The 25,430-nt window shown below is 30.2% G+C and overlaps 4 protein-coding genes across 4 annotated transcripts; 1 reads left to right on the top strand and 3 right to left on the bottom strand.

The window, feature by feature from the left end:
- Positions 1 to 459: 459 nt before the first annotated feature.
- Positions 460 to 2,869, bottom strand: LOC8285277 (protein CYSTEINE-RICH TRANSMEMBRANE MODULE 10). Its single transcript, XM_002512821.4, has 3 exons — positions 2,709 to 2,869; positions 2,336 to 2,600; positions 460 to 742 (listed from the first exon to the last, which is right to left on the bottom strand). Exons 1-3 carry the CDS (start codon positions 2,851 to 2,853, stop codon positions 694 to 696), a joined length of 459 nt encoding a protein of 152 aa, XP_002512867.2. The 5' UTR covers positions 2,854 to 2,869; the 3' UTR covers positions 460 to 693.
- A 1,912-nt stretch (positions 2,870 to 4,781) lies between these two features.
- Positions 4,782 to 8,438, bottom strand: LOC8285278 (terpene synthase 10-like). Its single transcript, XM_002512822.3, has 7 exons — positions 7,330 to 8,438; positions 6,765 to 7,026; positions 6,231 to 6,606; positions 5,794 to 6,012; positions 5,571 to 5,709; positions 5,240 to 5,488; positions 4,782 to 5,123 (listed from the first exon to the last, which is right to left on the bottom strand). The coding sequence occupies exons 1-7, from the start codon at positions 7,663 to 7,665 to the stop codon at positions 4,815 to 4,817; spliced, it is 1,890 nt and encodes a 629-aa protein (XP_002512868.3). The 5' UTR covers positions 7,666 to 8,438; the 3' UTR covers positions 4,782 to 4,814.
- A 3,945-nt stretch (positions 8,439 to 12,383) lies between these two features.
- Positions 12,384 to 13,939, top strand: LOC8285279 (GEM-like protein 5). The gene is made up of 2 exons (XM_002512823.4): positions 12,384 to 12,914; positions 13,282 to 13,939. The coding sequence occupies exons 1-2, from the start codon at positions 12,467 to 12,469 to the stop codon at positions 13,764 to 13,766; spliced, it is 933 nt and encodes a 310-aa protein (XP_002512869.1). The 5' UTR covers positions 12,384 to 12,466; the 3' UTR covers positions 13,767 to 13,939.
- Positions 13,940 to 20,506: 6,567 nt separating this feature from the next.
- LOC8285281 lies at positions 20,507 to 21,361 on the bottom strand. The gene is made up of 2 exons (XM_002512825.3): positions 20,926 to 21,361; positions 20,507 to 20,838 (listed from the first exon to the last, which is right to left on the bottom strand). The coding sequence occupies exons 1-2, from the start codon at positions 21,007 to 21,009 to the stop codon at positions 20,554 to 20,556; spliced, it is 369 nt and encodes a 122-aa protein (XP_002512871.1). The 5' UTR covers positions 21,010 to 21,361; the 3' UTR covers positions 20,507 to 20,553.
- Positions 21,362 to 25,430: the final 4,069 nt, after the last annotated feature.

Below are 25,430 nucleotides of genomic sequence, written 5' to 3' on the forward strand. Positions count from 1 at the left end.
TAGTTGAGCTTTGGTAGCTTTACCAACAATGATGCAGGAAGTTTTGCACCATTTTCAGCCAAAGGTAGGCTTTCCATCAGTTTCGATGAATAGGTTGAATTTTACACTACATAGTTTACTTTGAACAATAGGTGATGATCAAATCAGATCGAATTTAGACCAGATCAATCAAGCTTGGTCAATTTGGCAATCGCCTTTTCCAATAAGAATGAATCACCTTAGGTTCTGGATGGTCGTTCAAGACTTTAAGATTAATGTGGCATTATATTATGGTCCCTTCAAAACTCTTAAAACCGCTGAACCAAAGCTTATTGGTTATTAAGAACAAACCAGGTAGAATCCTCGCTGCTAACTTCCATTTCATACTGGTCTCTTTCATCCTTTAAATCATGTCTTAATAGCTGATACACTTGGTGGTCGTTATATATGCAATGCAACGATCAAGTCTCATTCGGCAGCTTGGAGTAAATTGAAAGCATTTATCTGATAGTAAAATATGGAAGCTCACATTCAAGATTTACATTGAAAATAACAACACTGTAGAATGCTGTGTATTTGTGTTTGGGGAATTTGGGGCAGGAACGCTGTTGAATTAAATTTTGCACAGACCATATGCAATAGAACTTGACAACTGAACAACAAGAATGAAAACAGAAATTACAACACCCCTCAAATCTCAAGGCAGTTTAAACTTTAGAAGCAGCATTCATCCAGCACACAACAGCAACAAAGTGCAGCCAAACTGCAAATACAAAATATAGAACCGTCAGTTTGATAGTTAGAAAAAACAGAATCAACAATCTATTCATCTATTCCAAGCATTTTTTAGATTTTTCCCTCAAGGACAGTCTAGTAGTTGAAGCTTTCAGTAAGGAGAAAGCAATGGAAGGGAAAGTCCATAGCCTTTAACATTATAATCCAGCAAATTAGAAAAATAACCTTATTCTGTTACTTTAGTAGTGCCTGCTGAGCATATAACTCGAATTCTAAATGTAGAACCAATATCTCTTAAAAAAGGGAGTTAACATCTTCAATGTTAGATGCTAAGAACTATGAGACTGAAAGAGTATAATGTTCACAGATTCAGGGAAGCTTGAAAACTAAATGCTTGTTAAATGAAAGAATATCTGGTAAGTGCCAAGTGCTAAGTGCTATTAAATCTATTAGTTCTAATAAGGATGTTATAAGTATGGGATTGCTTCTGCACTTAAATTCTGAGTGTTGCTATTCTCTCATCGACCATGCGCCCCACAATTTTGGTAAAACAAGCTGCACTTGTGCTCTGATTTATGCAAAGGGTCTTGACATTAATGATTCACCATAGTCAATCAAAGGACATGCTGCATTGTTCAACAGGCCTAGGCATTTGGGTTCCATAAATGACAAGATTAGAGCAAATTACTTCTCAATATTATTACTGAAAATCTAAGCCTGGTTTCAACAATTCAATCTCATTTTCCATTCCCGAATTTACAAGTTCTTTCCATTTTGTAGTATTATTATTTTCTGTATATCTCATATGCAAGCACACACATAACAAAGGTAAAAATATATCTTTAAGGAATTTGGAAAACAAAAATCTGACCTATTCACTGCAACATCCTAAAAAGCTATTTACTGAAGAACTAGTTGTCTAATCGCATGCATTGGTCATACCCATTGACTGCCATGTTCACATCTAGTACCAGTCCAGCATTGCCTAAATTACAAAAATATATTCAATATTCATAATCTCAAAGATTGAGACTGCACAGGGAGGAAGAAAACAATTAAAAAAAAACTAAGTTTCTAATCAAATGTTGTTAGTGCATCTTAGGCACATGGCACATATCTCAAAGTTCATGGAATTCTTATGTGACCCCATGCATATACAAGTTGCATTCAGAAAACTGCAGCAGGCATAATTTGCTGAAGTTAAGTCCCTATCATTGCTAACATGCTTGAATAGATTTCTAAGCACAAGAAAATAGTATAAATTGTTAAGTTACCCCACACATACATAAAGTTGCATTCAGAGAACTGCAGTAAACTGTAATTTTCATAAGGTACACAACTGAACATCACACTGAAAATCAATAGCCAAGAAACACGTTCATTTTCATAAGATTTAATGACAAATTCTACTTAGGCAGCTGGTCATGGCATAAGCAAATTGCTCAAACAAGAGTTACGAAGGGGTTAACTAGAGTTAGAAAGAGTAAAGTATACCTTAATTATCACAAAGGTAATCTACTTTTTTTATATAAATACGATCAAACACTCTAAACACAAAGCAATCAATCACTATGCAGCAATACACAAAAATCATTAATATAAAACCATAAAGTTGACGTACCATCCTTGGAAAAACGAGGTACAGCCACCAGTGTTGTCTTGGTAATGGTGGTGCTCATAGTGATATTGATGATGATATTGGGGCGGACCAGGACGAGGTGGAGGTGGTGGGTACCCTTCAGCGAAATAGCCTTGATACCCTTCGTATTGCTGACGTGGTCCAGGTGGTGGTGGGTAACCTGGAGGCGGGTATCCTTCATAAGGCTGTGGAGGCGGTGGTGGTGCCGATGGTGTATATCCTGGTGGTGGATATGATGGTGCGTACCCTAACATCAGAAAATTCAACAAATACCCAAATTAGATTTTGAAACCCAAAATTCAAAATTTATCCCAATAATAACTAAAACTTGGAAAAAGAAGTTTAGGGTTTTCACCTGGAGGAGGGTAATGCTCATGAGGAGGCTTCTGATAACTCATTTTCGTAAAGCTGAGATTGAGAAATTTCTTTCTTGCCTGTAGAGATGACAAGGGATGTTTCTTATTTGTTTTGGTGTTCCGATACTGTAGGAGAAGCCTCATGGCTAGGATGATAAAATTCGTCTCCTAGCCGTTGGATCTATCGAAACATTTCTTATAGCCGTTATCGAAGTTGCTAATGTGAGAGCTCACAGTAACTTGTAGTAGACCGCTTCCGTAAGAGCACTGCGCTTCCAGCGGATATAATATCCGTAAGGAATAAGGTTAAATATGCCCCCCTGAACTTTGCAATGAAACTCAATTTTGCCATTTTTGACTTGTTTGATCAATTTAGCTCAGAACTTTTTTTTTTCTCAAATTGCCCCATTTCATTGAGAGGGTAACCCACTCTCCATAAAAGACGGCGAGTTTCTTAAGAATAAAAAATTAATAATTCTAACTAATTCATTGAAAAATAAAAAATCTAGTATGTATCTAAAATCTATTTTAATTATTAAGTTGAATCATAAAATATTTTAGTTTTTTTGTTTATGTATTTAAATTTTTTAAAACTTTGAAATGGTCTTTTTAAGAAAAGTTGAAAAATTAATTTTTTATTTTATCCTTAAAATTAATTTTTTTTAAACTCTCCCATTTAAGAGCTAATTTGATTTAGAATAATAAAGTTTTGGACTAAAATTGCCTAAAAGGTCAGAAAAGGCCAGATTGAATCTGATCATAAAATTTGGGGCTAAACTGAACTTTATTCCTATTTGTAATAGAGTATTTCATTTTCATGGCCAGGCTGTGCAATTCGGCTCTGCCACATCATTGTGACTATTTCCCTATATCGCCACTCTTTTGCTGTTAGCGTTCCTTCAAAATGGATTGCAAAGTTGATGTTGTTTTTTGAAAAATCAAGAGGATTCTTAAAGGGTGTACTCACTAAATAGATATATCAAATCATTTAGTAAGATCAACACGAGCGATTTATAACTGATTTAATTGTTTTTTTTTTAAATAATATTTATTTTTATTAATATTTATTATAATAATTTAATTTAATTTAGTTTTATGATAATTGATTTTATGATTTATAATAAATAATTATTATTTTAAAATTATATTTAATAGTTAAATAGTTATGATATTTATAATTATGACATTTCATATTAAATAACCTTTTATTAAAATCTGTTAATCCCTAATTTTAATATAACTCTTATAAATATTTTTAATAATGAGTTAAATAAAATTAAATATAACATTTTTAATTATTATATAAGTTGCTGTTATTAATTTGTACCATTAAAAATAATATAATAGAATAAAATCTATTTAAAATTAAATCATATACCGTTGACAATTATTTAATATATTAACAATAATTACTAATAAAATTTTATTTAATAGTTTAATTTATTAGCTATTATATATCATCTATCAGCTATCAACTACTAACTGTATTGATCAACCGCATCAAACTATTATAAAACATAAATTCCTCTCTATTCTTATTTTTTTACTTATTTTTTTTTTACTCTTATCTTTTTTTTTAGTATACTCAATTACTTCTAATAGATAAAATATTTATAAATTTTTTTCAAACATTAAAATAATCAAAAAATATGACGCGCATCTAACAATGTAATATAATATATGCTAGTATATTTAGCTCAAAAAATCAATTTTTATTTTATGTTCTTTTAAACCACCAAAGTAGTAGGTTCAAAAGGTTTAGCATCTAATTTCAATATTTTTTTTACCATATTTATTAAAAATTTTACTAAAATTCTTGAATCCAATCAAAACAAATAAATTAAAGAAAATATTAGATTCGGTTATATGATTCCATAAAATACATCTTAAACACGGTACCATAACTTCCCATACCTCAAAAAAGTTTTATATCCAAAGAGTAAGAATATTAATCAAGTAAATGAAAGTCAAACACAAGCTTTATTGAATTTGCATTTTCAATCATCTCTCTCAACTGAATTTAAAGCTCACTAATTACAGTCCTTTTCTTCTTCTTTTTTTCTTTTCCTCTTTCTCTATATTGAATAAAATTTTCCCAGATTAATTTAGTACTGGTTCGTCTTGAGGGAAAGGGGTTGAATAAGTAAAGATACAACACGTTCCTTAGTATGGCGATTCTGAGCACCAAACCCATCTCCATTCTCATACATACAATGAGACATCCTCCCTAGATTCTTTGCTAATCTCATGAATGTTTGTGAGAAGACACTATTTCCAAAATGTTCTTCGTTTATCTTCTTCCATGTTTCCCTGATCAAAGATTCTATATGCTCCCGAGCTACTTCCTCTGAAACTCCGGTTTCATGCATGTAGCACTGCATCGCTTTAGGGACATCACCTCTCTTCGATTCATGCTGTTCAAACCAAAAGTCCTCCCCCCCCCCCAAAAAAAAAAAGAAATTTAATGAATTGAAAAAGTGAAAGATAAACAAAGCAGTGCCAAATTAAATGAAAATATAAAGATATATACCGAGGCAGTGCCCAGATCATCTGTGAGTCGTGAAATCGTGCCTGACAATCGGATGATATTAGGATAGTCTTTTAAGCAATCCATGCCCTCACTCGTAATTTCATTTGTGATGGTAAAATATGCATGCACTAATAGCAGTGGTCCAGCTATTGAAATCCAAGCATTCTCCAAGTATTCTTCCAGAGTTGGTGTATATCCACTGTAATACCACTTCGCTTCTAACAAATATGATTTACACAGATCTACCCACTGAAAATTTCCAGAATTGAAGGAATCTGTGAACAACTTATATAAATGTAATGCTTAAGAAAAAAATTTAGAAAACATTTACCGCCTTCTTTAGATAAGGAATGATGTGAAGGTCCTGATTCTTAAGAACATCCAAAGCCATTTCATTGATGGAGTTGTGCAAAGCAAGAAAACATAGTTTCATATAATCAGGAAGTTGATCCATGGCATTGATATCCCATCTGGAGAAAAGACATCACAGTTAAAGAAACACAGAATTGGTTTGTCAGAAAGGCTGGTGAAAAGTACGAAGTACACGAACAAACCTTTCAACAGCATCAGTAAGTAGCTGAAGCTCATCCAAGGTGCCATAGATATCATAAACATCATCAATTACTGTTATAAGTGAACCAACTCTTGCTAGTGTTCTTCTTGAATACCCAAATGGAAGCTCATACATCCCTCCAACTGTCCACAAGAAAATTTCCATTGGCCTGCTCCTCACGAAGCCCAATTTCTCACCTAGATTTGTGTTCTTCCACCAACTATATTTTATTGTACATGCATAAATATTAAATACTTATCAGATTTTAAAAATAAAAAGAATGTAAGAAGAAGAAGAAGAAGAAGAAATCAATCAAATTTGATATTTGCAGCCGCCCTCCAACAATATGGGCCCTTTATACTTAATGTGAGTGTATATATTTTTTCGGTAAAATACGTAAAATAATTTGGCAAATGGGATGATTTTATATATTTTTACCTGGTAGAATGTTTCAAATCCTCCTGATGAACAGCTTGAATCATGTTGAAATTCAATTTGGCAAGCTCAAGGAAAATAGGCCTCATATCTCGGCTTTTCTCATAGACATGAATAAACCAGTTGGCCTCCAACCATTGCATCCTCCAATCCAATGGAAGCTCCAGTGCATGGCTTACTATCATGGAAAAATACTCACCATTATTCTTACTTACATATTTCCTAAGATTATTAGTGGCAAACTCCCTTGCATCTTCCAGTATACTCTCTCCTTTTACTGAAAGAAATGAAGCTTCATACAGATTGAGCAGTCCCTTTATATCACCACAAAGGTTCGCCTTGAAGTTTCCTTGCTCATCCTTGAAACTATTGAAGACTTCTGCAGATATTACAAGACGAGTATTTTAGATTCAAATAATTTGTTGACAGATATGCATGCACACTGTGAACTGTAAAGACCAGATAGGTATATAACACAAATATGTTCATCCAAGTATTAACAGTTTCTTGTAATTACTTGGCTTTTTCTTTTTTTACCTTGATGTGCATTATAGCCTTGCTGTCTTAGGAGTCTAAATTCAAGTGCGGTGGAATACAGGTCCTTTCTCAGCTGCGAATTATTGCTAACATATATGATCTTCAGTATTGTTTCTATCTCATCCTCAAAATGGTAAGCTATTCCAAGTCTTTGCAAAGCATCAATCATTTCCAATTGATCCAATATATTGTTACTTGTTTGTGTAAGCATCAGTTTCACCATCTCCTTCAATTCCTCCATTCTCGTGGAGTATGGCTCTCCCTACATGATATTCAACACATCAATGATAGCTAAAGTAAATAAATAAATGCTATAATAATCAAAAGAGAAAGATAAACATTTTCTTCTATTAAATGTTGTGAAAAGAACAGGTTTAGTTCATTGCAGGCCGCAGCTTTTAATAGTTATAAGTGAATACGAACACTACAAGACAAGAGAGATACTTGTTAGGGATTTCAGGGTGCATTATAAAATGAATAAGCATGGAAAACTACTTGATTAGCGATAAGGGAAGAAAAAAAAAAAGAATAAGAAAGAAAAGCAGCAGAACAGAACGATTAATACCAGATATTGACTTGTCAAGGATTGAACAAACTTATAGTCGAAAGAAGAAGGCTTCCAGTTGCCAGATCTTCGGACAATGGTTTCATTAGGAACAATGGTGGCAGTCATGCATTGAACAAGACAGGGAAGGGAATGTGGGTTCTTGCTGCCTACTGATAACCCAAGCAAAGTGGCAGTACTTGTTCTAAGTTGCAGATTTCTGTTGGAAGTGCATAAAGGATACGAAGCCAACTGAGAAAGAGCCATTGACAATGAAAGAAATAAAATGGGAAGAGAAGCTAAGCAATTAAATTGTTCTGCGTTGAGCTGAGAACTTGATCCAAATGCAACCTCCATTGAACGTATTTATACATAGATAGATAGAGGGAACTCGCGCGCAATTTCTTATTCTATTATCATTATTGTTAGTATAATATAGTTTCTCTAACTAATGCCCCCACTGTCTCAATTCAGAAGTGAAGAAAATAAGAACACTATCCAACCTGTTACTAATTATAATTAAATTATTAGAAAATATAAAATTAAGGGACTATAGACGTAGTTTATCCAAAAAAAAAATAAAAATATAGTAATAAATTACATATTCTATTCGATACGAATAGGAGAAGACCCGACTCGATATTTTTAAAAAATAGAGAAATCAGAACTAAGTCAAGATGATACCGATTAACCCCTTCTTCTTGAGTTAAAAATCTTACCATTTTCTAATGAATATAATTAAGAGATATAAGTCGGAAGATAACTAAATCTTATCTTTAATTTAAACTTTAATTAAGTATAATATTTATTATAATAAGATGGAGGTGTAATTGAATTCAATGGACAAATTATGGGGCCTAACTCCACTCAAGATTTAATTCTACTCAATAAACTTTCATCTTTTTTTTTTTTTTTCCTTATTCTCAAAATAACACTCCAACTTAACTCAAACTTAATCATTAAGATACTTAAATAAATGAAAAATCCTCAAATTAAAACTAATATTTATAGATTCAAACTCGAATTGATATTTTTATCATATATATTTACTCTCTAACTGTTGGATAAAAATTGAATCACATTAACTTGGACAGGTATACATGATAACTTTTGTTTCTTCTTCTAATTCATTTGGAAACATAGATTTTCATTAAAAGAAAAAACCAAAACTTAAAAGTATTTTCATTTTACAGTTTGAAGATATTTTTAAATTTTATTAATTATTTAATCTCTATAAAGAATGAATAAGAAAAAAAGAAAGTGACTTGAGGAGTCAACAATTTGCTTTGCATGGAATTATAAGTGATTTTGTGTAGGATGCAGAGAGGTCCTGCGAGGCGGTTTCAACCCTTCATCAAACGTTCTTCGCGGTTTGAATAATCTGGAGAGGATATGGAATTTCAATAATTAAAGAAAATTATCAAAGAGAATGAAAAATGTGATAAGCGTTGTAGTGATCAGCCGGATCATGAAATTGTAAATCGTTTTAGAGTTTAGATTTAGTTTTACTATTTCAATCTAATTATGAACACTTAAATTATTAAATACCATGACTTCAGTTAAAAATAATTGTTCTAAAATACTTAAAAACTCTCTCTAACTCAATTAAGTATGTTAAGATTAAAATTTAACTTATTTTCATAATTAAGAAGTTAATCAAAACTCATTAAGCTCCTTAACAATTATTTTACATCTGAAGAGCTCGCCTACTCTCGTAGTCAAGTGATATAATTTTTATAAGTCTTAAGCTAATAAGTTTTTCTAACTCTCGTTGGTTAACTTACTCATAAACATGTAAATAAGCACAACTCATAATTAACTAAAGATCAAATAAGCATTGCTCCTATCCTAAACTCTAAAAGAAGTTTAGCCACATATAATTATGGCAATAAACATAAACATAACTAAAGAATTAAAGATAAAACTCTTGCAATTGTATGATTTTTCATTCGATTTTCGTTTAGGACTTGTTATCTCATCTGGCCAATCTTCTTAGAATGATTCTTTATGTCCCTTTATACAAGAAAGGTTTCAATAAAATTTATTTGCTCTTAAATCCCAAAATCTATTTTTGAATACAAAATCTTTTGTCTTATGAAACATGGCCTTAGCATGGCCATGCTTCCGAAATCTCTTCTTCTAATGGATGACACGGGTACTAGCATGTCCATATCACGACCATGTCACGACTATATCATTCTAATCCATGATGGTTTAGAATTTTTAAATAAAAATACCTACAAAAAAGAAAACACTAATAAATACTTAAACAAAACTCTTAATTAGATAAAATTGAACTAGAAATAATAAAAACTCTAAACTAAATTGTTCTAATTAAATTAATATTTTAATTAACTAATAATATTTATTTAGCCAAAATTCATTAAAAATTAACTCAAATATACGTAATAATTACATACATCAATAAAATACTCTAATAATTTAATTAAAATTTTAAAATTAAACTTTAAATATGTAATTACATTAAAAAAATTTAAATATTCCCAAAAATTTATTTCCAATATGCTTTAAATTAGTGAAACTAATTTTAAATATTATATAAGATAATAATAACTAAAGAAAATTATCATGATAAGCAAAGGAGTTATCAGAGCATCAGATTCCATTTCAAAGGCCGCTGGAACCAAGTTAGATAAGTTGTTCCTCATTTGCTGAAAGAGTCAAGAAACCATTAATGATATCTATCATTTTATGGGGAATTGATAATTCTAAACCCTTGGTATAAGAATAACACTAAATTTCTATTACCATTATTGAGTGGATGAACTAAGACTCTTACATATTTTATACCCTTTAAAAGATGTAAGAAACCAGCCTATTAGATTAATCTTTTTTCATAATTAATTAGATTATCTAAACTTTGAAAAAGCAAACCTTCATTCTCATGGCCAAAAAATGAGCATTATCAAACAATTCACCATTTCCTGCAAGACTATGAGCAAATGTTGCTACTTGGGTTAGAAAAAGTAGCTAGACAAGAGCCAAATTACCACCATAGCCAACTTTACCTAAACTCCTGCCAAATCTTATCGACATTTTCAGAAATTTATTTTAAACCCAACAAATAGAATTAAGCTTGAATCTAATTAATACCCAAATGACTAGAACTAGCTACTTGATTAGTTTGACTTTATTTTTTTATTTTAAATAATTGTATTTCTTATTCATTAGTGATGTACAATTTATAATAAATATATATTAATTAATTAATCTTGTAATTGTGGAGTTGTTTAATTATTAAGAAACCGACTTTCTCTTATTATTATCATATTTCAGGGTCCAATTTTACCATATTGTCAGATTGTTCATTTTAAAGATTACCATATTCTAGATATGATGATAAAGATTACCAGAATGGAATTGAATATCTTATGACCATATCAAATCAAATATGAATAGTATTAATAATTTTTGTAAACTTTTGTATTTGAAATCATGAGAAACTTCCTTTGATAATTGAATTATTTATTAGGGTTGTTTTTGAAGATGACACTTCTCCTTTTCCAGATGAAAATTATAAATCATTAATATCTTTTTATGGCTAAATATATATTTCAACATTTGAAAAATTTATCAACTTGGTTATTTTAACACTATAATTTTGATATAATTTAATAGACTCGTAAATTTATTTATCTTTATAATATTTTAATATATAATTTTATTTAATACATCCATGTGTCTACTCATAAGTATTTAGATGTTACAAAAAATAAAATTCAAGTATCTGTTAAATTAAATTAAAAATTAAACGTGTTTAAGTGTTAAAAAAATAGGATAAAATTATAAAACTGAAAGAATAATAAAAGAGAAAGTAACAAAATCGAAGACACATAATACATAAGATTTTATAGTGGTTTAATGGTAATTTTACCTAAATTAATTCACTCACTAAATTTCACTTGAGATTTTTTCAATAATCCTGTATAATTACAAATTTATAATCTAATCTTATCCATTTTTGGGCTTAACCCAATTATTTTATCAATGGCACACTTAAAACATTCTATACATGAATTCTAAAATTATGATATATAACTTTGAACTTTCTAAACTCTCATAAATGTATTGAAAGAAATACAATAAACTTTCAACAATATAATTTATGATTCAATCAAAGAATCTTACAAATAAAAAGGATTCTAAGAGAAACAAACTTTGAATTTTAACTTCATATATAAATCCTTATAAATTATCCACATTAACTTTGAAATTGGTGAGTTTGGGTTTATATTATTGTTCAATAATTGAGTATTAATTTCATTGATGAATTGGCATTGACTTCATTTAAGATATAATAACTTAACGATGTCTTTGCTGTTATCTTCCTTGACCATTTCACTATTTTCAATTGAAAATCAAGCCTTGTCAATGTATAGCACTGTTTGGTCAAATATGGAAGAAAAGAGAAAGAAATAATTTAAAGAGAAAAGAAATTATATAAATCAAAATTTTCTTTTCAATTATTTGGATGTATTATTGAAAAAAAAGGAAATTAAATATATTTTTTACTATTATATAATTAAATGAAGGTAGAGGTAGAAAGGTGTTATTGACCTGAACTCTATGCCCTTTTACAGTAAAAGCAGCACTTTGCTCCCTCTCACATAAATACTCTTCATACAGTCATAATACTAATAAATAGACATTAGGCTTATCCATTGAGTGGGCTGGGCAAAAAATCAAATCATGCCCAAACTAGTGGCCCAGGCTCGCTCAAACTGCATCATGCATGGAACCTGGGAATGTGTCCAAGTCTAGATCACGATGAATCGTACGGAAAACTATGTAGCTTCTGCAGTTGCCCAAATCTAGAAGAGCTGGACTGTAATGGGTGAGTGGTATTTCCAAGAAACATCGTAGACATGAGACACAAGCAAGCAAACCGAGTTCCTAAGAATTGTATGTTAAGAATGGTCAGCATGTTCTGCTTTCACATGCCTGCATCTTATTTCTTAACAACGAAGAGATCAGACCATACTCGCAGTCCACACGTTTTTAACAAAAATCAATTAATTAATTAATTACTTAACAGTCTAATATATATAAGCGATGCCGGTCCTTTCCAAATGTTCATCATCCATTTGTATCCGTAAAAGTAAAACAATCACCCTTTTCTTCTGATATCTTGATCAAAATGAACAGCACCACTAAGGATCAACCCAAGCAGCCTCTTTACCCCTCTATCTCCTCTCCCACAGTACAAGATGAAAACCCTTTTTACCAAGCAATGCCGCCGCCGCCGGCGTCCTCATCATCATTGCATCAAGAAGCAGAGCATCATCAATCCTCTGGAACATCATCGTCCTCCACTCAGCAGCCACCCAGCGATGAGAAATATTGGGGGACTCATGTAATGGGGATACCTGCTGTTCCTACATGCCATCCGGATAACAAGAAAGCCGCTTTGTTTGGTGGTAGCGGTGGTGATGGTGATGATGATCAAGCTCAGTACAGCCATCATCCCTACCTCCAATACAGCCCAGTTGATAAACCCAGTAGCAGCCCTGTGGAATCCATTCTCAATACGTTTAATACCTGGAGCAAGAAGACTGAGACCATGGCTCATAATATCTGGCACAACCGTAAGTTTCCACATATGTTGCTTTATATTTATGCAACTTGCTATTGTCTTGGTTTCTTTTGGTCAACTATCCTAAAACGCAGCTCAAATTGTTAACTAATTTCTCTTTGCATCTTTCTTATTACCCAAAAGAAAAAAAATAAAAGAAAAAGCTTCTTCTCATTTTGCTCAGTAATCCACATATTCTGAGATCTAAACATTGGGAAGTATATTTTCTTAACAAGTGAATCCTTCCTAAAAGGTAGATGATAATTCTGAATTTTTTTTTTGATTTGACATTTTAAAAATTCTTAAAAGTAATGGAATTACAAAAGCTTTAACTACGCAACTACTAAATCATTATTAACACGAATGTTTGTTTTTAACAGTCAGGACTAACTCATCAGTCTCGGAAGCTGCATGGGGAAAGATGAACCTCACAGCAAAAGCAATTACAGGAGGAGGATTCGAGTCTCTATACAAGCAGACATTTACAACCTATCCAAATGAGAAGCTGAAGAAGAGATTTGCATGCTATTTATCTACATCAACAGGACCAGTTTCAGGAACCCTTTATCTTTCTGATATTCATGCAGCATTTTGCAGCGATCGTCCCTTATCTTTCACAGCACCATCTGGCCAGTTAACTTGGAGCTACTACAAGATTATGATACCATTGAGCAAGATCGGTGCGATCAATCCTGTCGTCATGAGGGATAATGCATCAGAGAAATATATTCAGATTGTTACAGTAGATGGACATGATTTCTGGTTCATGGGTTTTGTTAATTATGAGAAAGCTTCTCTCCATCTAACTGAAAGTCTCTCAAATTTTGTATCTCCAGGAATAGCAGTTCACCCAGTCGTTACATAGCTTGAATGATATGCAGATTTTTATGATTTCTGGCATGGGGGATTAGTTAATTTGCATATTTGTTTCCAATCTTTTTCTGTTAATGTAGTAGCATATATCTTTGTACTTTGCACGCATGAGTTTATGTTAATAAAGTGCTCTATTTCTAGTTTTCCTTTGGGGAAAAATATTAATCACTAGTGAGATGGATGATACTTGAAATGTATACTTGCTTCCTTTAGCAAAAAGCAGACATGTAACTTTTAGTAAGTTAACCAAATAGAGCCCAAGTTCCACTTGTTTCCTCATTACCTGTCTTCTTACACTGTCTATACCAGATTTTTTAAAAATAGGTCCAACATTAGCATACATGGCTGTGATTATGAGATGTGGATAAAATCTGAAATGTGTAACTATATGCAAAAGGAAGAAATAATAGGAGATGACTACAGCAATCCAATATAAGTAATCTATGTGAATGATCAGTAAAATATTGGATATTTATGCATCATAAAATTTCCGACACATATAGGATTTTTGGCATCAGTACTGGGTCCTTGCTAGAAATTACAGTTTTAGCTTGTACTGTATCTCTGTAAATTTTACAATCATAATGTAGATGTTTCTATCCAAAACAGGTTCTCAAAATTCTCAAATTTAACAGTTTTTAGTAGTTAAAATAAGAATTTGGTCATGCCTCCCCAGTAGCATCATCATACTTTGCTACTTATTTCTTGATTCTGGTAGGTATCTTACCCGTAATATGAGCACTTATGTTACTGATGAGGGCACACTGTACCTCAATTTCAATGGTTAAATACAGGGAATTCTGCAGCAGGAAACTCTGCCATTTGGTTATTGTTATTCATCAACTGACAAATGATTGAAAACTGTGAATTTGAGACGAAAATTCCTTGCTCTTTTCGTCTTTGTATGGCTAATGCTCTCATAAGTCCTTGCCATGAGATCTCAGACTCTGCCAAGAAATCTTTTGCTCGAAGAACTCTTCCAAATCTGATTTGTTCTGTTGAGATATTTTGGTTACTGTATGGGAAAACTATGACGAAGATTTGATCTTCCTTCCTGTCCTTTATAGTATTGCACTTGGTAGATTACACTCAGTTGTGAATGACAAATATTGAATTAATGAATCCCCTGTACAGCCCTACCAATTTTCACAATGCTGAGCAATTCTTGTGAAAGCTGTTTATATTATATTATATTACATTATATTATTTATTTATTTATTCATACTTTATAAGATTAGAATGTAACGACAATGTCACAGAAGGAATTACTTGACAGAATAACGAATTGGGGAAACAAGAGTTCCTAATGAATTGTATATTGAAAATGGTCAACTAGTTTCGCTTTAACCAAATCAGTTAACCAGAATCTGATATATATAGGCAACAACGGTCTTTTTCATCCTATGAAATTCTAATATATTCATATCCATAAAACAAATCACAATTTCTTCTTCATTCTGATATCTTCATTAAGATGAACAGCACAACTCACCCTTTTACCTCCTCTTCCACAATAACAAATGAAAGCCCACCAAGCAGTGATGCTGCCGCCGCCGCCGTCATTATCACGGCTTCAAGAAACAGAAGATCATCAATATCATCATGATCCTCGTCTCAGCAGCCACCTGAGTGATGAGAAATATTGGGAGACTCAAGTAACGGGGATACTTGCTATTCCTGCAGGCCACCCAGATAACAAGAAGGCAGCTTTGTTTAGTGGTGGTAATGATCAAGCTCAGTACCACTATCAGCCCTACCTCCATGACAGCCCAGTTGATTAACCAAGTAGCAGGCGTATGGGATTCAATCCATATACCTTGAGCAAGAAGACTGAGACCATGGCTCTCATTATCTGTCACAACCGTAACATTCCACATTAAGTTGCTTCAAATTTCTGCAACTTACAATTATATTCCTTCTTTATATATATCTGGGTTAGTTTTTTTTTTTTTTCAACTGTACTAAAAGTATGCTCATGAATTGATCAATAATCATGCTTGTCATTTTCTTAATTAGATTACAGTTTCGAAGTCCAATTAATCATTACAAAATGTTTCTTTTTGTGAGCCCTTAAATGCTTTTGACCATTTTTTTTTTAATTTCATTTATTTCACATTATGGAACTATAAAGAATTTAACTCCTGGCCTTCTCAACTATGAAGCAGGCACTAGAGTACTAAACCAGTAACTCGGTGCCTCTGATCAAATCGAAACATTTACATAATATACTTACATTTGGATTAATATCTGACATGGTACAAATTATACCCATAATTTCTTCTCTCAGAGTTTCACAGAAAAAATTATCATTGGGTTGTTAAAATAATAACCTGAGCTTTTGTTTTAAACAGTCATTAGTGTCGGAAGCTATGGCCTCCTCCGACTAGGGTTCATAATTTATTTGTATTTGTTGGAGTGGATTCAATTAAGATTTTTAAAGATTTTGATAGAGTTTAAAAGTTAAAATATTTTGTATAAATAATGAAATTTTCAATATAAACTTTTAAAAGGTCTTTAAAAATTAGGAGGTATTCAATTACAATTTCTATAAAATATTTAAAAGTAAGTTATTATTTAAAAAGTCATTAACTTTTATAGGCATAAACTTTCATATATTTTTAATGCTTTTTATGCATTGTTATAAATTAAAATTCTCAAGATTTTTTTTTCACTTTTCATCAAGATTTCAATAAATATTTTATATAAAATTAAATAAATTAATAAAATTTATAATTAATAATTTTTATATTATTTTTATACTAATTTATATTATTTATTAATTTTGAAAAAACATGGCTAAAAAAATATATATTTTGTTAGCTATTTTGAAACATAATACTTTCTGATTAAAAACTTAAATTTTATATTCCAAAGTTATTTCTAGTGGTTAATTATCATATATTTTCTGCTATTTTTTAGTTATTTAAAGTTGAATTGTTTTTTGATAAAAATTCAAGTAAAAACTCAACAAATAGAGCCATCTAAACCGGATCAATAGATCCACCCAAGGAAGCAACGTTAAGTGAAAAAATCTGGAAAGATATACTATTGATCGAAGAGAACATTACAAGAGGTTAAGAAAAAGCAGTCCAAGGTCCAAATATGGGACATGAACGAACACATATACAGGAAAAACTGGAAATATGATCAGCAAAGATACAGCAAATTGCACTAAGAGGACCGAATTCAACTAAAAGCAAGTAGTTGCTACTTAATTAACGATTTTAAATGAATCCGTATTAAATGCAAATAATACTACTACTAATAGTATATGAATTTTAAAATTAAATTTTTAAATAAGAATAGAACGAGATTGAATAATTATATTTTAAATTTGAATACCCTTTAACGGTGGATATCCCATCTGTCGCCATTTTTCGATGCTTGTAAAACTTGACTAAAACATGGCTAGATTCACTTGTAACAAAGGGAATACTTTAGTTTAATTATCAAATCTACAAGTCAGATTCGGGATTGTTTCTTTTATCTGAGTGCCAATATCTATGTGCTGCATGTATATCTAATCCTTTTTGGTTCCCATGTATTAATAGAAAAGAAGAAGAAGCAAAATTGAATAATACAGCGGATTGAGAAGCGAGATTTTAAGTCAATGATATCCTGAAAAATCCCTTTGACATCAGCCACATTACAAATGCCTGAATTAACCATGCTGATGATTCCCTGGAGACAACATATTCTCCTTCCAGAATATGACACACTGGGAACTTTTGGAGCTGCTTTTCTACCCCAATTAATAAAACGACAAGTTCCTTTAGTCACTGCCAGTAAATTTATTTCTTTAATAAAATAATTTAAAGGCCAAATTATTATTAAATTTCACAATTTAGGATTTATGATTGAAGGAATAAAACAGTAGTAGGAACTGAAGTATTTTAAATAACGAAACTAAGGGGTTATTTGTATAGTTTTCTTAAACAAATAAAATCATGCATCAATTTCCTACCAAGTACTTATTTTGTACGTCGACTATGAGATTTTGTAATACTGTTTAAATGCATCTAAGCCATACAACAAATTATATCATAGACTTTAGTTTATCAGTCATCTAATATTTTTAGACCGTCCCATTAAGGGGTTATTGTCAATTTTTACACGTTTTCACATTTTTATATATCCCTTGTACGTGCCAAATTCTAGCATCTTGGTCTATCTTTTCAAGTATTAAGCACTAAATACACTAATTATTACCCAATCATAAATACTCACAGAATCCCTTCGCATCTGCAGCCCTACTTTTAAAACATTGCAAGTACACAATTGGATATTCTTATTAATTTACCTTTTCATGATTTAGGTATGTTTTGAAAACTCAAAATACAATATTGAATTCAGTAATAGTAATGTAATACAATAATCTAAACCTACAAATGGGCTTTGCATCGTTTAGTCTTCTAGTTTTTCAATCTTAAAAATACTGTGAGTTCTTAATTACACATTTACATATGGTTTAGATTGGATAATCACAACACAAGTGCTTCTTATTAATTAACTTTGCTTATGAAATCTCTTATGCTCTTGCTGTATAGGTCCTGTAAATATGTGTTGCAGCTGAAAAAGGAAAACGATACATGCACTCTACATTGGAAAATTACAATACTTTTTCATAGAATAAAAAAAATGTATCCATCATGCTATTGGAACAAACAAGTCAAAACCCATAAAAGCTTTGAGATATTGTTTTGTTTTAAGGCATTGACCTAGAACACTGTTTATATATATGAGTCAAATATATAATTTAAATTAGAGAATCTAGTTTCTAAATAGGATTACCTTTTTATAGATCACGCAATATGAAATTTTAAGTTGTGTGTTATTTAAATTGTGAATCACATTTTTTAAAACCGCAGAATCGCCTTTTTATAACAATTTCTTCCTTTCACATAAATATGAAATCTCGTTTTCGAATACAAACATTTCTTTTATTTTAAGTAAAGTCTATAAAGTAACTCCTCAGTCACAATAAATGCCAGCAACCAAGATTTGAAAGCATTCAGAAGTTCTGCAACAAACCGAATACGATATTGAACGAGAAGGTAGTGCTCAAATGTGAAAAGACAAAGCACTAAAAAAAGGTGTTCATGAATATTTTGGACAAAGAAAGATACTATTGTATAAAAAGAGCCTATTTAGAATTGAAAGAATTTTGTGATGAATACCCATCTCCATGTCGGTTTTACTGCTTAATATATATATATATGTATATATATTACACATATATTTTTTCTTTTTATCACTTGTCACTTTGGGTGTTTGTATATATATGGGGAGAGTCCAATAGCTTTTGGGTAGCTTCAAATTAGATGTAAGTTTTTCTTCCTCTTTCTTCGATATTGAATAATAAGAAACCTGTTATACGAAGAACAAAAAAAAAGAAGAAACTATTTATGGGATTTCTTCTTTAGATTTTAACTATTGCTGATAACATGTTTATTTAGTTATTTCATATATTAATTTTAATATTCGCCCATTGACAGTGCCCACTGCCATTATTTCTATGTAGATGGAGTTCTAAAAGAAGAAAATGACTTAGACTACTCCTAATTATTATAATAACAGTTGGATGAGTAACATAGTTTATATTTTAAAATTATATTACTTATCCAACAACATAATATAAATAGAGATAACTTCCAAATGCGAACAATTTTATATGAAACTCGAAATTTAGTCTCATAAAAGTATTGTATATAATCATAATATTATAAAATACATCTTTACTTTACCTCGCACGTAGTAGAAAGATCGTCCATTTTTCTCATGATATTTAAGGATCAAATTCCTATCATTTTCTTTTGTGTTGATTAATCTTGTTGTTTTGATTAAGTGAAAAAAGCCCTATGATTATAATCTTCTTTTAGTTCACATGTCTAGAAACTCCTTGATCATATTGATACAAAAAAAATTAAAGATTCTAATTATTAATATGAATTTTAATTATTATACTCAATCATTCAACAAAAAAAGTAAAAGCTCAACTCGGTTGAATCAAGTGGTGAGATATATATTAACAGATTCACTTAAATAAATGGCGGAAAGTAAAATTGTGATAATTATATAAACCTTTATATGTAATAAAATGTTGATGATATTATGTCTAACCGTTTGATTGATTTTAGCCAAAATATGAAGCGTTTTGGGTTAAGAGGGAGCCTTTTAGTCCAAATAGTAGGGTAGACTGATTCTAAATGTACACATAATACTTAATTACAGAGGGACAGTCCTCATTAATATGGCCTGCACATTTACATATCATTTAGCTAAATGCTTGCCTTAATAGCTAGCGAAGCAAAGCTGTATATTAAGGCAGACATGTCTGTTTACCAGATTTTATAAACAAAGAAGGTCTTCTTCATGCATGAACCGAGTAAATTTCTTTCGGTCGATTGTATGAAATCTTAAATCCAAATGTTAGAAATTGAATAACAAGGGATTATATAAATATTTGGAACACACTTTAACATATACAACATTGCACCCCGAACCAATATATATCTTTATACTATAAAGATAATCTCATCAGGATAATCTAGTTGACAGATGAGTGTGCTCCTATGTTATTAACCATTTTTTTTTTTTTTTTTGCGACTTGTAATAACAATATAACATTACACGACACTAGTGTCTATATATGTCCACCTGAAAGACAAACCCCAACACAGAACTTCTTTTAAAAAAAAAAAAAAAAAAAGAAAGCGGACAAGAAGAGCTAGCTTGAGAGCAGACATGGATTATCATTATTCTGATAGAGGATGGATGAATCAGCCGATATAATAGACTTGACAATTACAGATAGGGCAAAAAGAAACCATTTCAGGACAAAGGAAGTAGACGAGAGGGCCACAACAGGAAGCAGCTATAAGGAAGGGAGGGTCTTGATCGTATTGATTCTCAAGGGCAAAGGGGTAGTGGTAGCTGCAGTATCGGCCAGTGAGATCATGCCACATATTGCTAAAGTGAAATAGGCCGCCACCAAGATTAACTCTGCTCCTCAGATCAATCACCATTGATCCATTCATTAAGTTCTTGTAAAACAGCACTTCAGTCTGCAAAACCATAGATAAAAAGAAATCCCACAAAATGAATAAGATGAATATAAAAAAGATAGAGAGAGAGAGAGAGAGAGAGCAAACCCTAATATCAAAGCAGCGCTCCCATGGGTAAGGAACAGCAGTTTCTGGGGTGTTTCGAAGGAAAACCCATAAAGACTGAACCATTCTATTGCAGCAAAAATGATAAGAAGAAGAAGAAGAAGAAGAAGAAGAGAGAGTGAGAAATGAGGAGGAGGTGGGGCTTATTTATAGCTAAAATCTGAGGGGTTACTACATGTCTGGGTTTACACTAATCCGAGTTTGTTAGGCATTAAGTAACTTTGGGTAAAACTTTCTTTTTCTTTTTTCATTTTGTTTATTTATTTGAACAAAGCAACATAAATCAAATTTAAGTAGTACTAATATTATCTCCATTTTTTAAAGATTGTATCCTAATTAAAGCTTAACTAGTAAGCATAAATCTATATATCTTTGGTTAATTACACTCTTATTGAATGTTAGAACATTTTTTTCTTTTATAAGAGTACGTTAATCAAGGTCAAATAAAGATTAAGAAATTTGATTTTTTTGTGTAATTAACAACTTATACAATATATTAAATCTATTTTTATGGTACGAAATCATATTTTTTGTTTTCATTATTACTTTATTAAGAAAAATGGAAGGTTGGTAGGTCATTTTGCGTAACTGTAGATAACTTTTTTATTTATATGGTATGCTATATAACTCATAATATTATAATATTATATACATATATATGGTACTAACTGTCAGATTATTCATATATAATGACAAGATGAAAGAGTCTGTTTCTGCACGCAAAAAGCGGAAAAAAGTAACAATTCAAAAAAGAAAAAGAATATGAGGATTTTGTTAAAGCTAATAAGTTTGTCAAATCAGCCTTAACAAGGCAGGATTCAGCTCGGCAAACAAGAAGCTTACAACTGCCGAGGGCGATTTATTACAATCAAATTTTGTCAATGTTAACTGTCGTTAGATTAAACAAGAATTTAATAAATTTAATTATAAGAAAAACTACTTAAATAAGATTTTCTTGTATTTAAAAGAGAAACTTTTAATATAAAATGGAGAGAGTACGAAATAACACCTATGAATATATCGAGAACTAAAAAAAGGTCTCCAATTACTAAAATCCATGGCAAAGAGGATAATAACCTGTGCAATGTTTGTGATGGGAATTCATGCGTGGTCAATGCATGAACTGAAACCCTAACATCAAAGCCGACTGAAAAGGAATGCAGAGAGATAGATCCTCAAAGCATACCAGCCATTGATCAATATTTTTGTCAATTTTCTCCATTTCTCTTTGCCTCTTTCTTCTGTTTTCAGGATCGAATCCAAGGACAAAAATTATCGGTTGTAACTAATTGAAGTATCAAATTGAACAAGTTATAATATACCCACAAAAATAAGGTCAAATTTAGACAACCAAAAGTTGAGTTACTGTGTGTAAATTATGTCTAAAACAAGATTCTCCTTATAAATTACTTGCCATTTTTGTAGCTATTGTAACAAGGTATTAATATGGTATGCAGATATTCAAGGGAAAGAAAAAGAAATATTGTAGTTTTTATTTTTTGAGCCAACATTTCAGTTAATACGGATTATATATCAAACTTCTCGTTTTTAAACCTAAAAGTAGTCGAGAAATTTGATATGCAGACATTGTTGTTCATGCCTATTTAAATCAAAAGAATAAATTTAATATGTTTATAATGTTTTAGAAAAGAAAATATATATATATATATATATATATATATATATATATATATATATATATTTAAAATTTAACTTTTCTAGATTTCAATCTAATTGAACCAAATTAAATTGAAATCAAAATCAAAACTAGATTTAAGCTAAAATTTAACCAAGATTCAGTTAACTGTTAGTTAGTTGTACTATGAACGGACTAGTAATAATTCATATCCAACTAGGACCAAAAATCAAAGGTTTCAAGCCGGTTAATATCGGTCGAAGCAAGGGCTAGGTATACCAAACAGTGTTTTGCTAGTAATTAAAGAATTTTAATTATAGATAATAAAGAATTTTCAATATAATATAATAATTTGTCATATTATAAAAATAATAATAATGTAAAGTACTTTTAGTATCTTTCTTAATAAATTTTTTGAAGATTTTAAGATTTAGTTAATATAATAAATATTATTGATTGATTTATTAATTATATATTGAGTATAAAAATTATAAAATTATTAATGTATTTATATATTAAAATTAAAATTATTTATATTAATATTTAATTAAATTTTATAAGTATGTTAGTAAACAATAGAAATTTATTATTATTTTTAAAACTATATTAATTTTTTTATAACAAAAATCATATAATACATTCTTCCACAAAAATCTGTATTTATTATTTACTAAAATAAATAAAATTGATAAATATATATATTTATCAATTTTATTTTTTAAATTGAATTTAGAGGAAAGATTTAATAATATCATTTGATTGCATTAATAAGCTCCCATAGTAATTATTTCTACTAATTTTTTTTTTGAAACCTCACCATTTATTTTTATTATTAATATTTTTTGGTTTCCACATATATATATAGATTGAAGTAATTCCTTATTTTATTAGACAAATAAATTCTCCAAATATATCATAAACTTTTTTAATAGTCTCTATGATCCCAAGTTAGAATTCTTATTATTATTATTATTATTATTATTATTATTATTATTATTATTATTATTATTATTATTTCAACATATATAAATAAAAATACATATCCTATTTGGAAAGATAATAAGGCAGCTCAATAATTACCATGCTTATTATAATCTATGCTTTTTTAAGAAAATAACAATCATATTTTTGAATAATCATCAATTGTTTACCATATTCAAATATTTAAGATAACATTTAGTTCTTTTATATAAATATAAGGATTATTGTTCTTCATGGTATCCAGAAGTGTAAATAATTAGAGTAGTAATAGGCGCTTGCACAACTTATTAACTTTACTATTCTTTAAGTCATATTTAGTAATTGTTCCCCTCTTATTGTTAGGCACTATATCCTTCATCTTTTGGGCATCAAAACTATGATCTTAATGAAAAATAAATATGCATAATATCTTAATTATATTTTTACTTTTATTAAACTACAATTGAATTTGATTCTAATATTATTAATTCTACAATTTAAAATTAAATATTTTAGTATCAAATACTATTTTTATTTAACTTCCATGGAATATTTTTAGAAATAAATTACGGGAATATAGATGAATGTCAATGGCATTCAACATTTTTCTTTTCTTTTTTTTTCTTCTTATTCTTTTGCTGAATCAGTACTACAACATTATTTCTTACTTTTCTTAGTGAATTATTAGACCATTTTATTATCTTTTATAAGAGTAATTTAATCAAGGTCAAATAAAGATTGATATATAGTGTAATTAACAAATTTATATGCAAGATATTAGATTCATTTTCTGGATATGAAACTCTTTCTTTATTTCTAATTTTTGGTATTTGAATGAAAAACTTGGAAGGTTGGTAGGAATTTAGCATAAAGACAAACAATTATATGTATATAAATGCAACGTTGACTGCCATTATTCCCAATTTGCACAGGGGCATGCAAGTGAAGCAGCAAAGCCTCATGTGTGAAAAAACTTTAGTGTTGGGCAAAAAAAACAAAAAAAAAGTCATGCAATACGCCATCGTTTTCTTGAATGCTAATAATTCAATTTGCTAAAATCGATCAAACTACAAAGTAATTCAATTTGCTAAAATCACGTACAATATTAAATGATTAATTTAACCTGAAAGATGAAAGAATTTATTTCTACACGCAACACAAAAAGAAAAAAAAAAAAAACAGAAATAAACAAAAAGAATACGACGTACAAAGAAAAAAGAAAGAATATGAGGATTTTTTTCTTTTTCAGGACACTGAGTTTGTAAAATCAGCCAGAACAAGATTACAATTGTCACAGACAATTTATTACAATAGAATTCTTTCGACTGTGTATACAAAAATGACACCCACGGGTGTATAAGACGCCCAGACAAGAACCTCTGATTATTAAAAATCCACGGCGGCGGGAATAACTTTTGTGGTGGGAATTCAAGAATGGTCGTCATATCATAGAAATGGATTTGTGTTTTGTGATTGAATGACCAGTGTTGCACAGGTGTTATACTAAATTTAAGCCTTTTTCATTAAAAGGTGCCCCAGAAGTACTGATTACTTAACTTAAGCCTTTTCTTAGCAGAGTGGAAAAGAATATTGGTGTTGATATTCAAGTCTTTATACGGCATAAAAGAAATCACTTTTACATTATATTTTTTTAAAAGAAAACTTGTTTGATTCATTTTTTCGAGCGAGGAATAATTGTAAATAATTATTGTTTATGAGAATAAAGTAAAGTTATGCTAATTAAAGTCAGATTCATTAGCTGGTTAATTACGTAGAAACGAGCTTTTATTAAGGTTTTTTTGCGCTTTGTAGTTATTAACAAGAAAGTTATTAGCTATTCATAGCTTAATTAGTATTTGAATGCATGATTTTCTTTTCGTAGACATACATA

Source organism: Ricinus communis, chromosome 8 (genome assembly GCF_019578655.1).
Source record: "Ricinus communis isolate WT05 ecotype wild-type chromosome 8, ASM1957865v1, whole genome shotgun sequence".
Lineage (NCBI taxonomy): Eukaryota > Viridiplantae > Streptophyta > Magnoliopsida > Malpighiales > Euphorbiaceae > Ricinus > Ricinus communis.

Bases quoted from the DNA above. Each gene is read 5' to 3' on its own strand.
- LOC8285277 (XM_002512821.4), bottom strand. From the start codon at position 2,853: ATGAGGCTTCTCCTACAGTATCGGAACACCAAAACAAATAAGAAACAT. The intron at 2,601-2,708 runs GTGAAAACCCTA...TTCTGATGTTAG, and splicing joins TGAGCATTACCCTCCTCCAG to GGTACGCACCATCATATCCA. The intron at 743-2,335 runs GTACGTCAACTT...TTGTATTTGCAG, and splicing joins ACCTCGTTTTTCCAAGGATG to TTTGGCTGCACTTTGTTGCT.
- LOC8285278 (XM_002512822.3), bottom strand. From the start codon at position 7,665: ATGGAGGTTGCATTTGGATCAAGTTCTCAGCTCAACGCAGAACAATTT. The intron at 6,607-6,764 runs GTAAAAAAAGAA...TAATATCTGCAG, and splicing joins AGGCTATAATGCACATCAAG to AAGTCTTCAATAGTTTCAAG. The intron at 5,489-5,570 runs GTAAATGTTTTC...GGAAATTTTCAG, and splicing joins TTCCTTATCTAAAGAAGGCG to TGGGTAGATCTGTGTAAATC.
- LOC8285279 (XM_002512823.4), top strand. From the start codon at position 12,467: ATGAACAGCACCACTAAGGATCAACCCAAGCAGCCTCTTTACCCCTCT. The intron at 12,915-13,281 runs GTAAGTTTCCAC...TGTTTTTAACAG, and splicing joins TCATAATATCTGGCACAACC to TCAGGACTAACTCATCAGTC.
- LOC8285281 (XM_002512825.3), bottom strand. From the start codon at position 21,009: ATGGTTCAGTCTTTATGGGTTTTCCTTCGAAACACCCCAGAAACTGCT. The intron at 20,839-20,925 runs GTTTGCTCTCTC...ATGGTTTTGCAG, and splicing joins AGCGCTGCTTTGATATTAGG to ACTGAAGTGCTGTTTTACAA.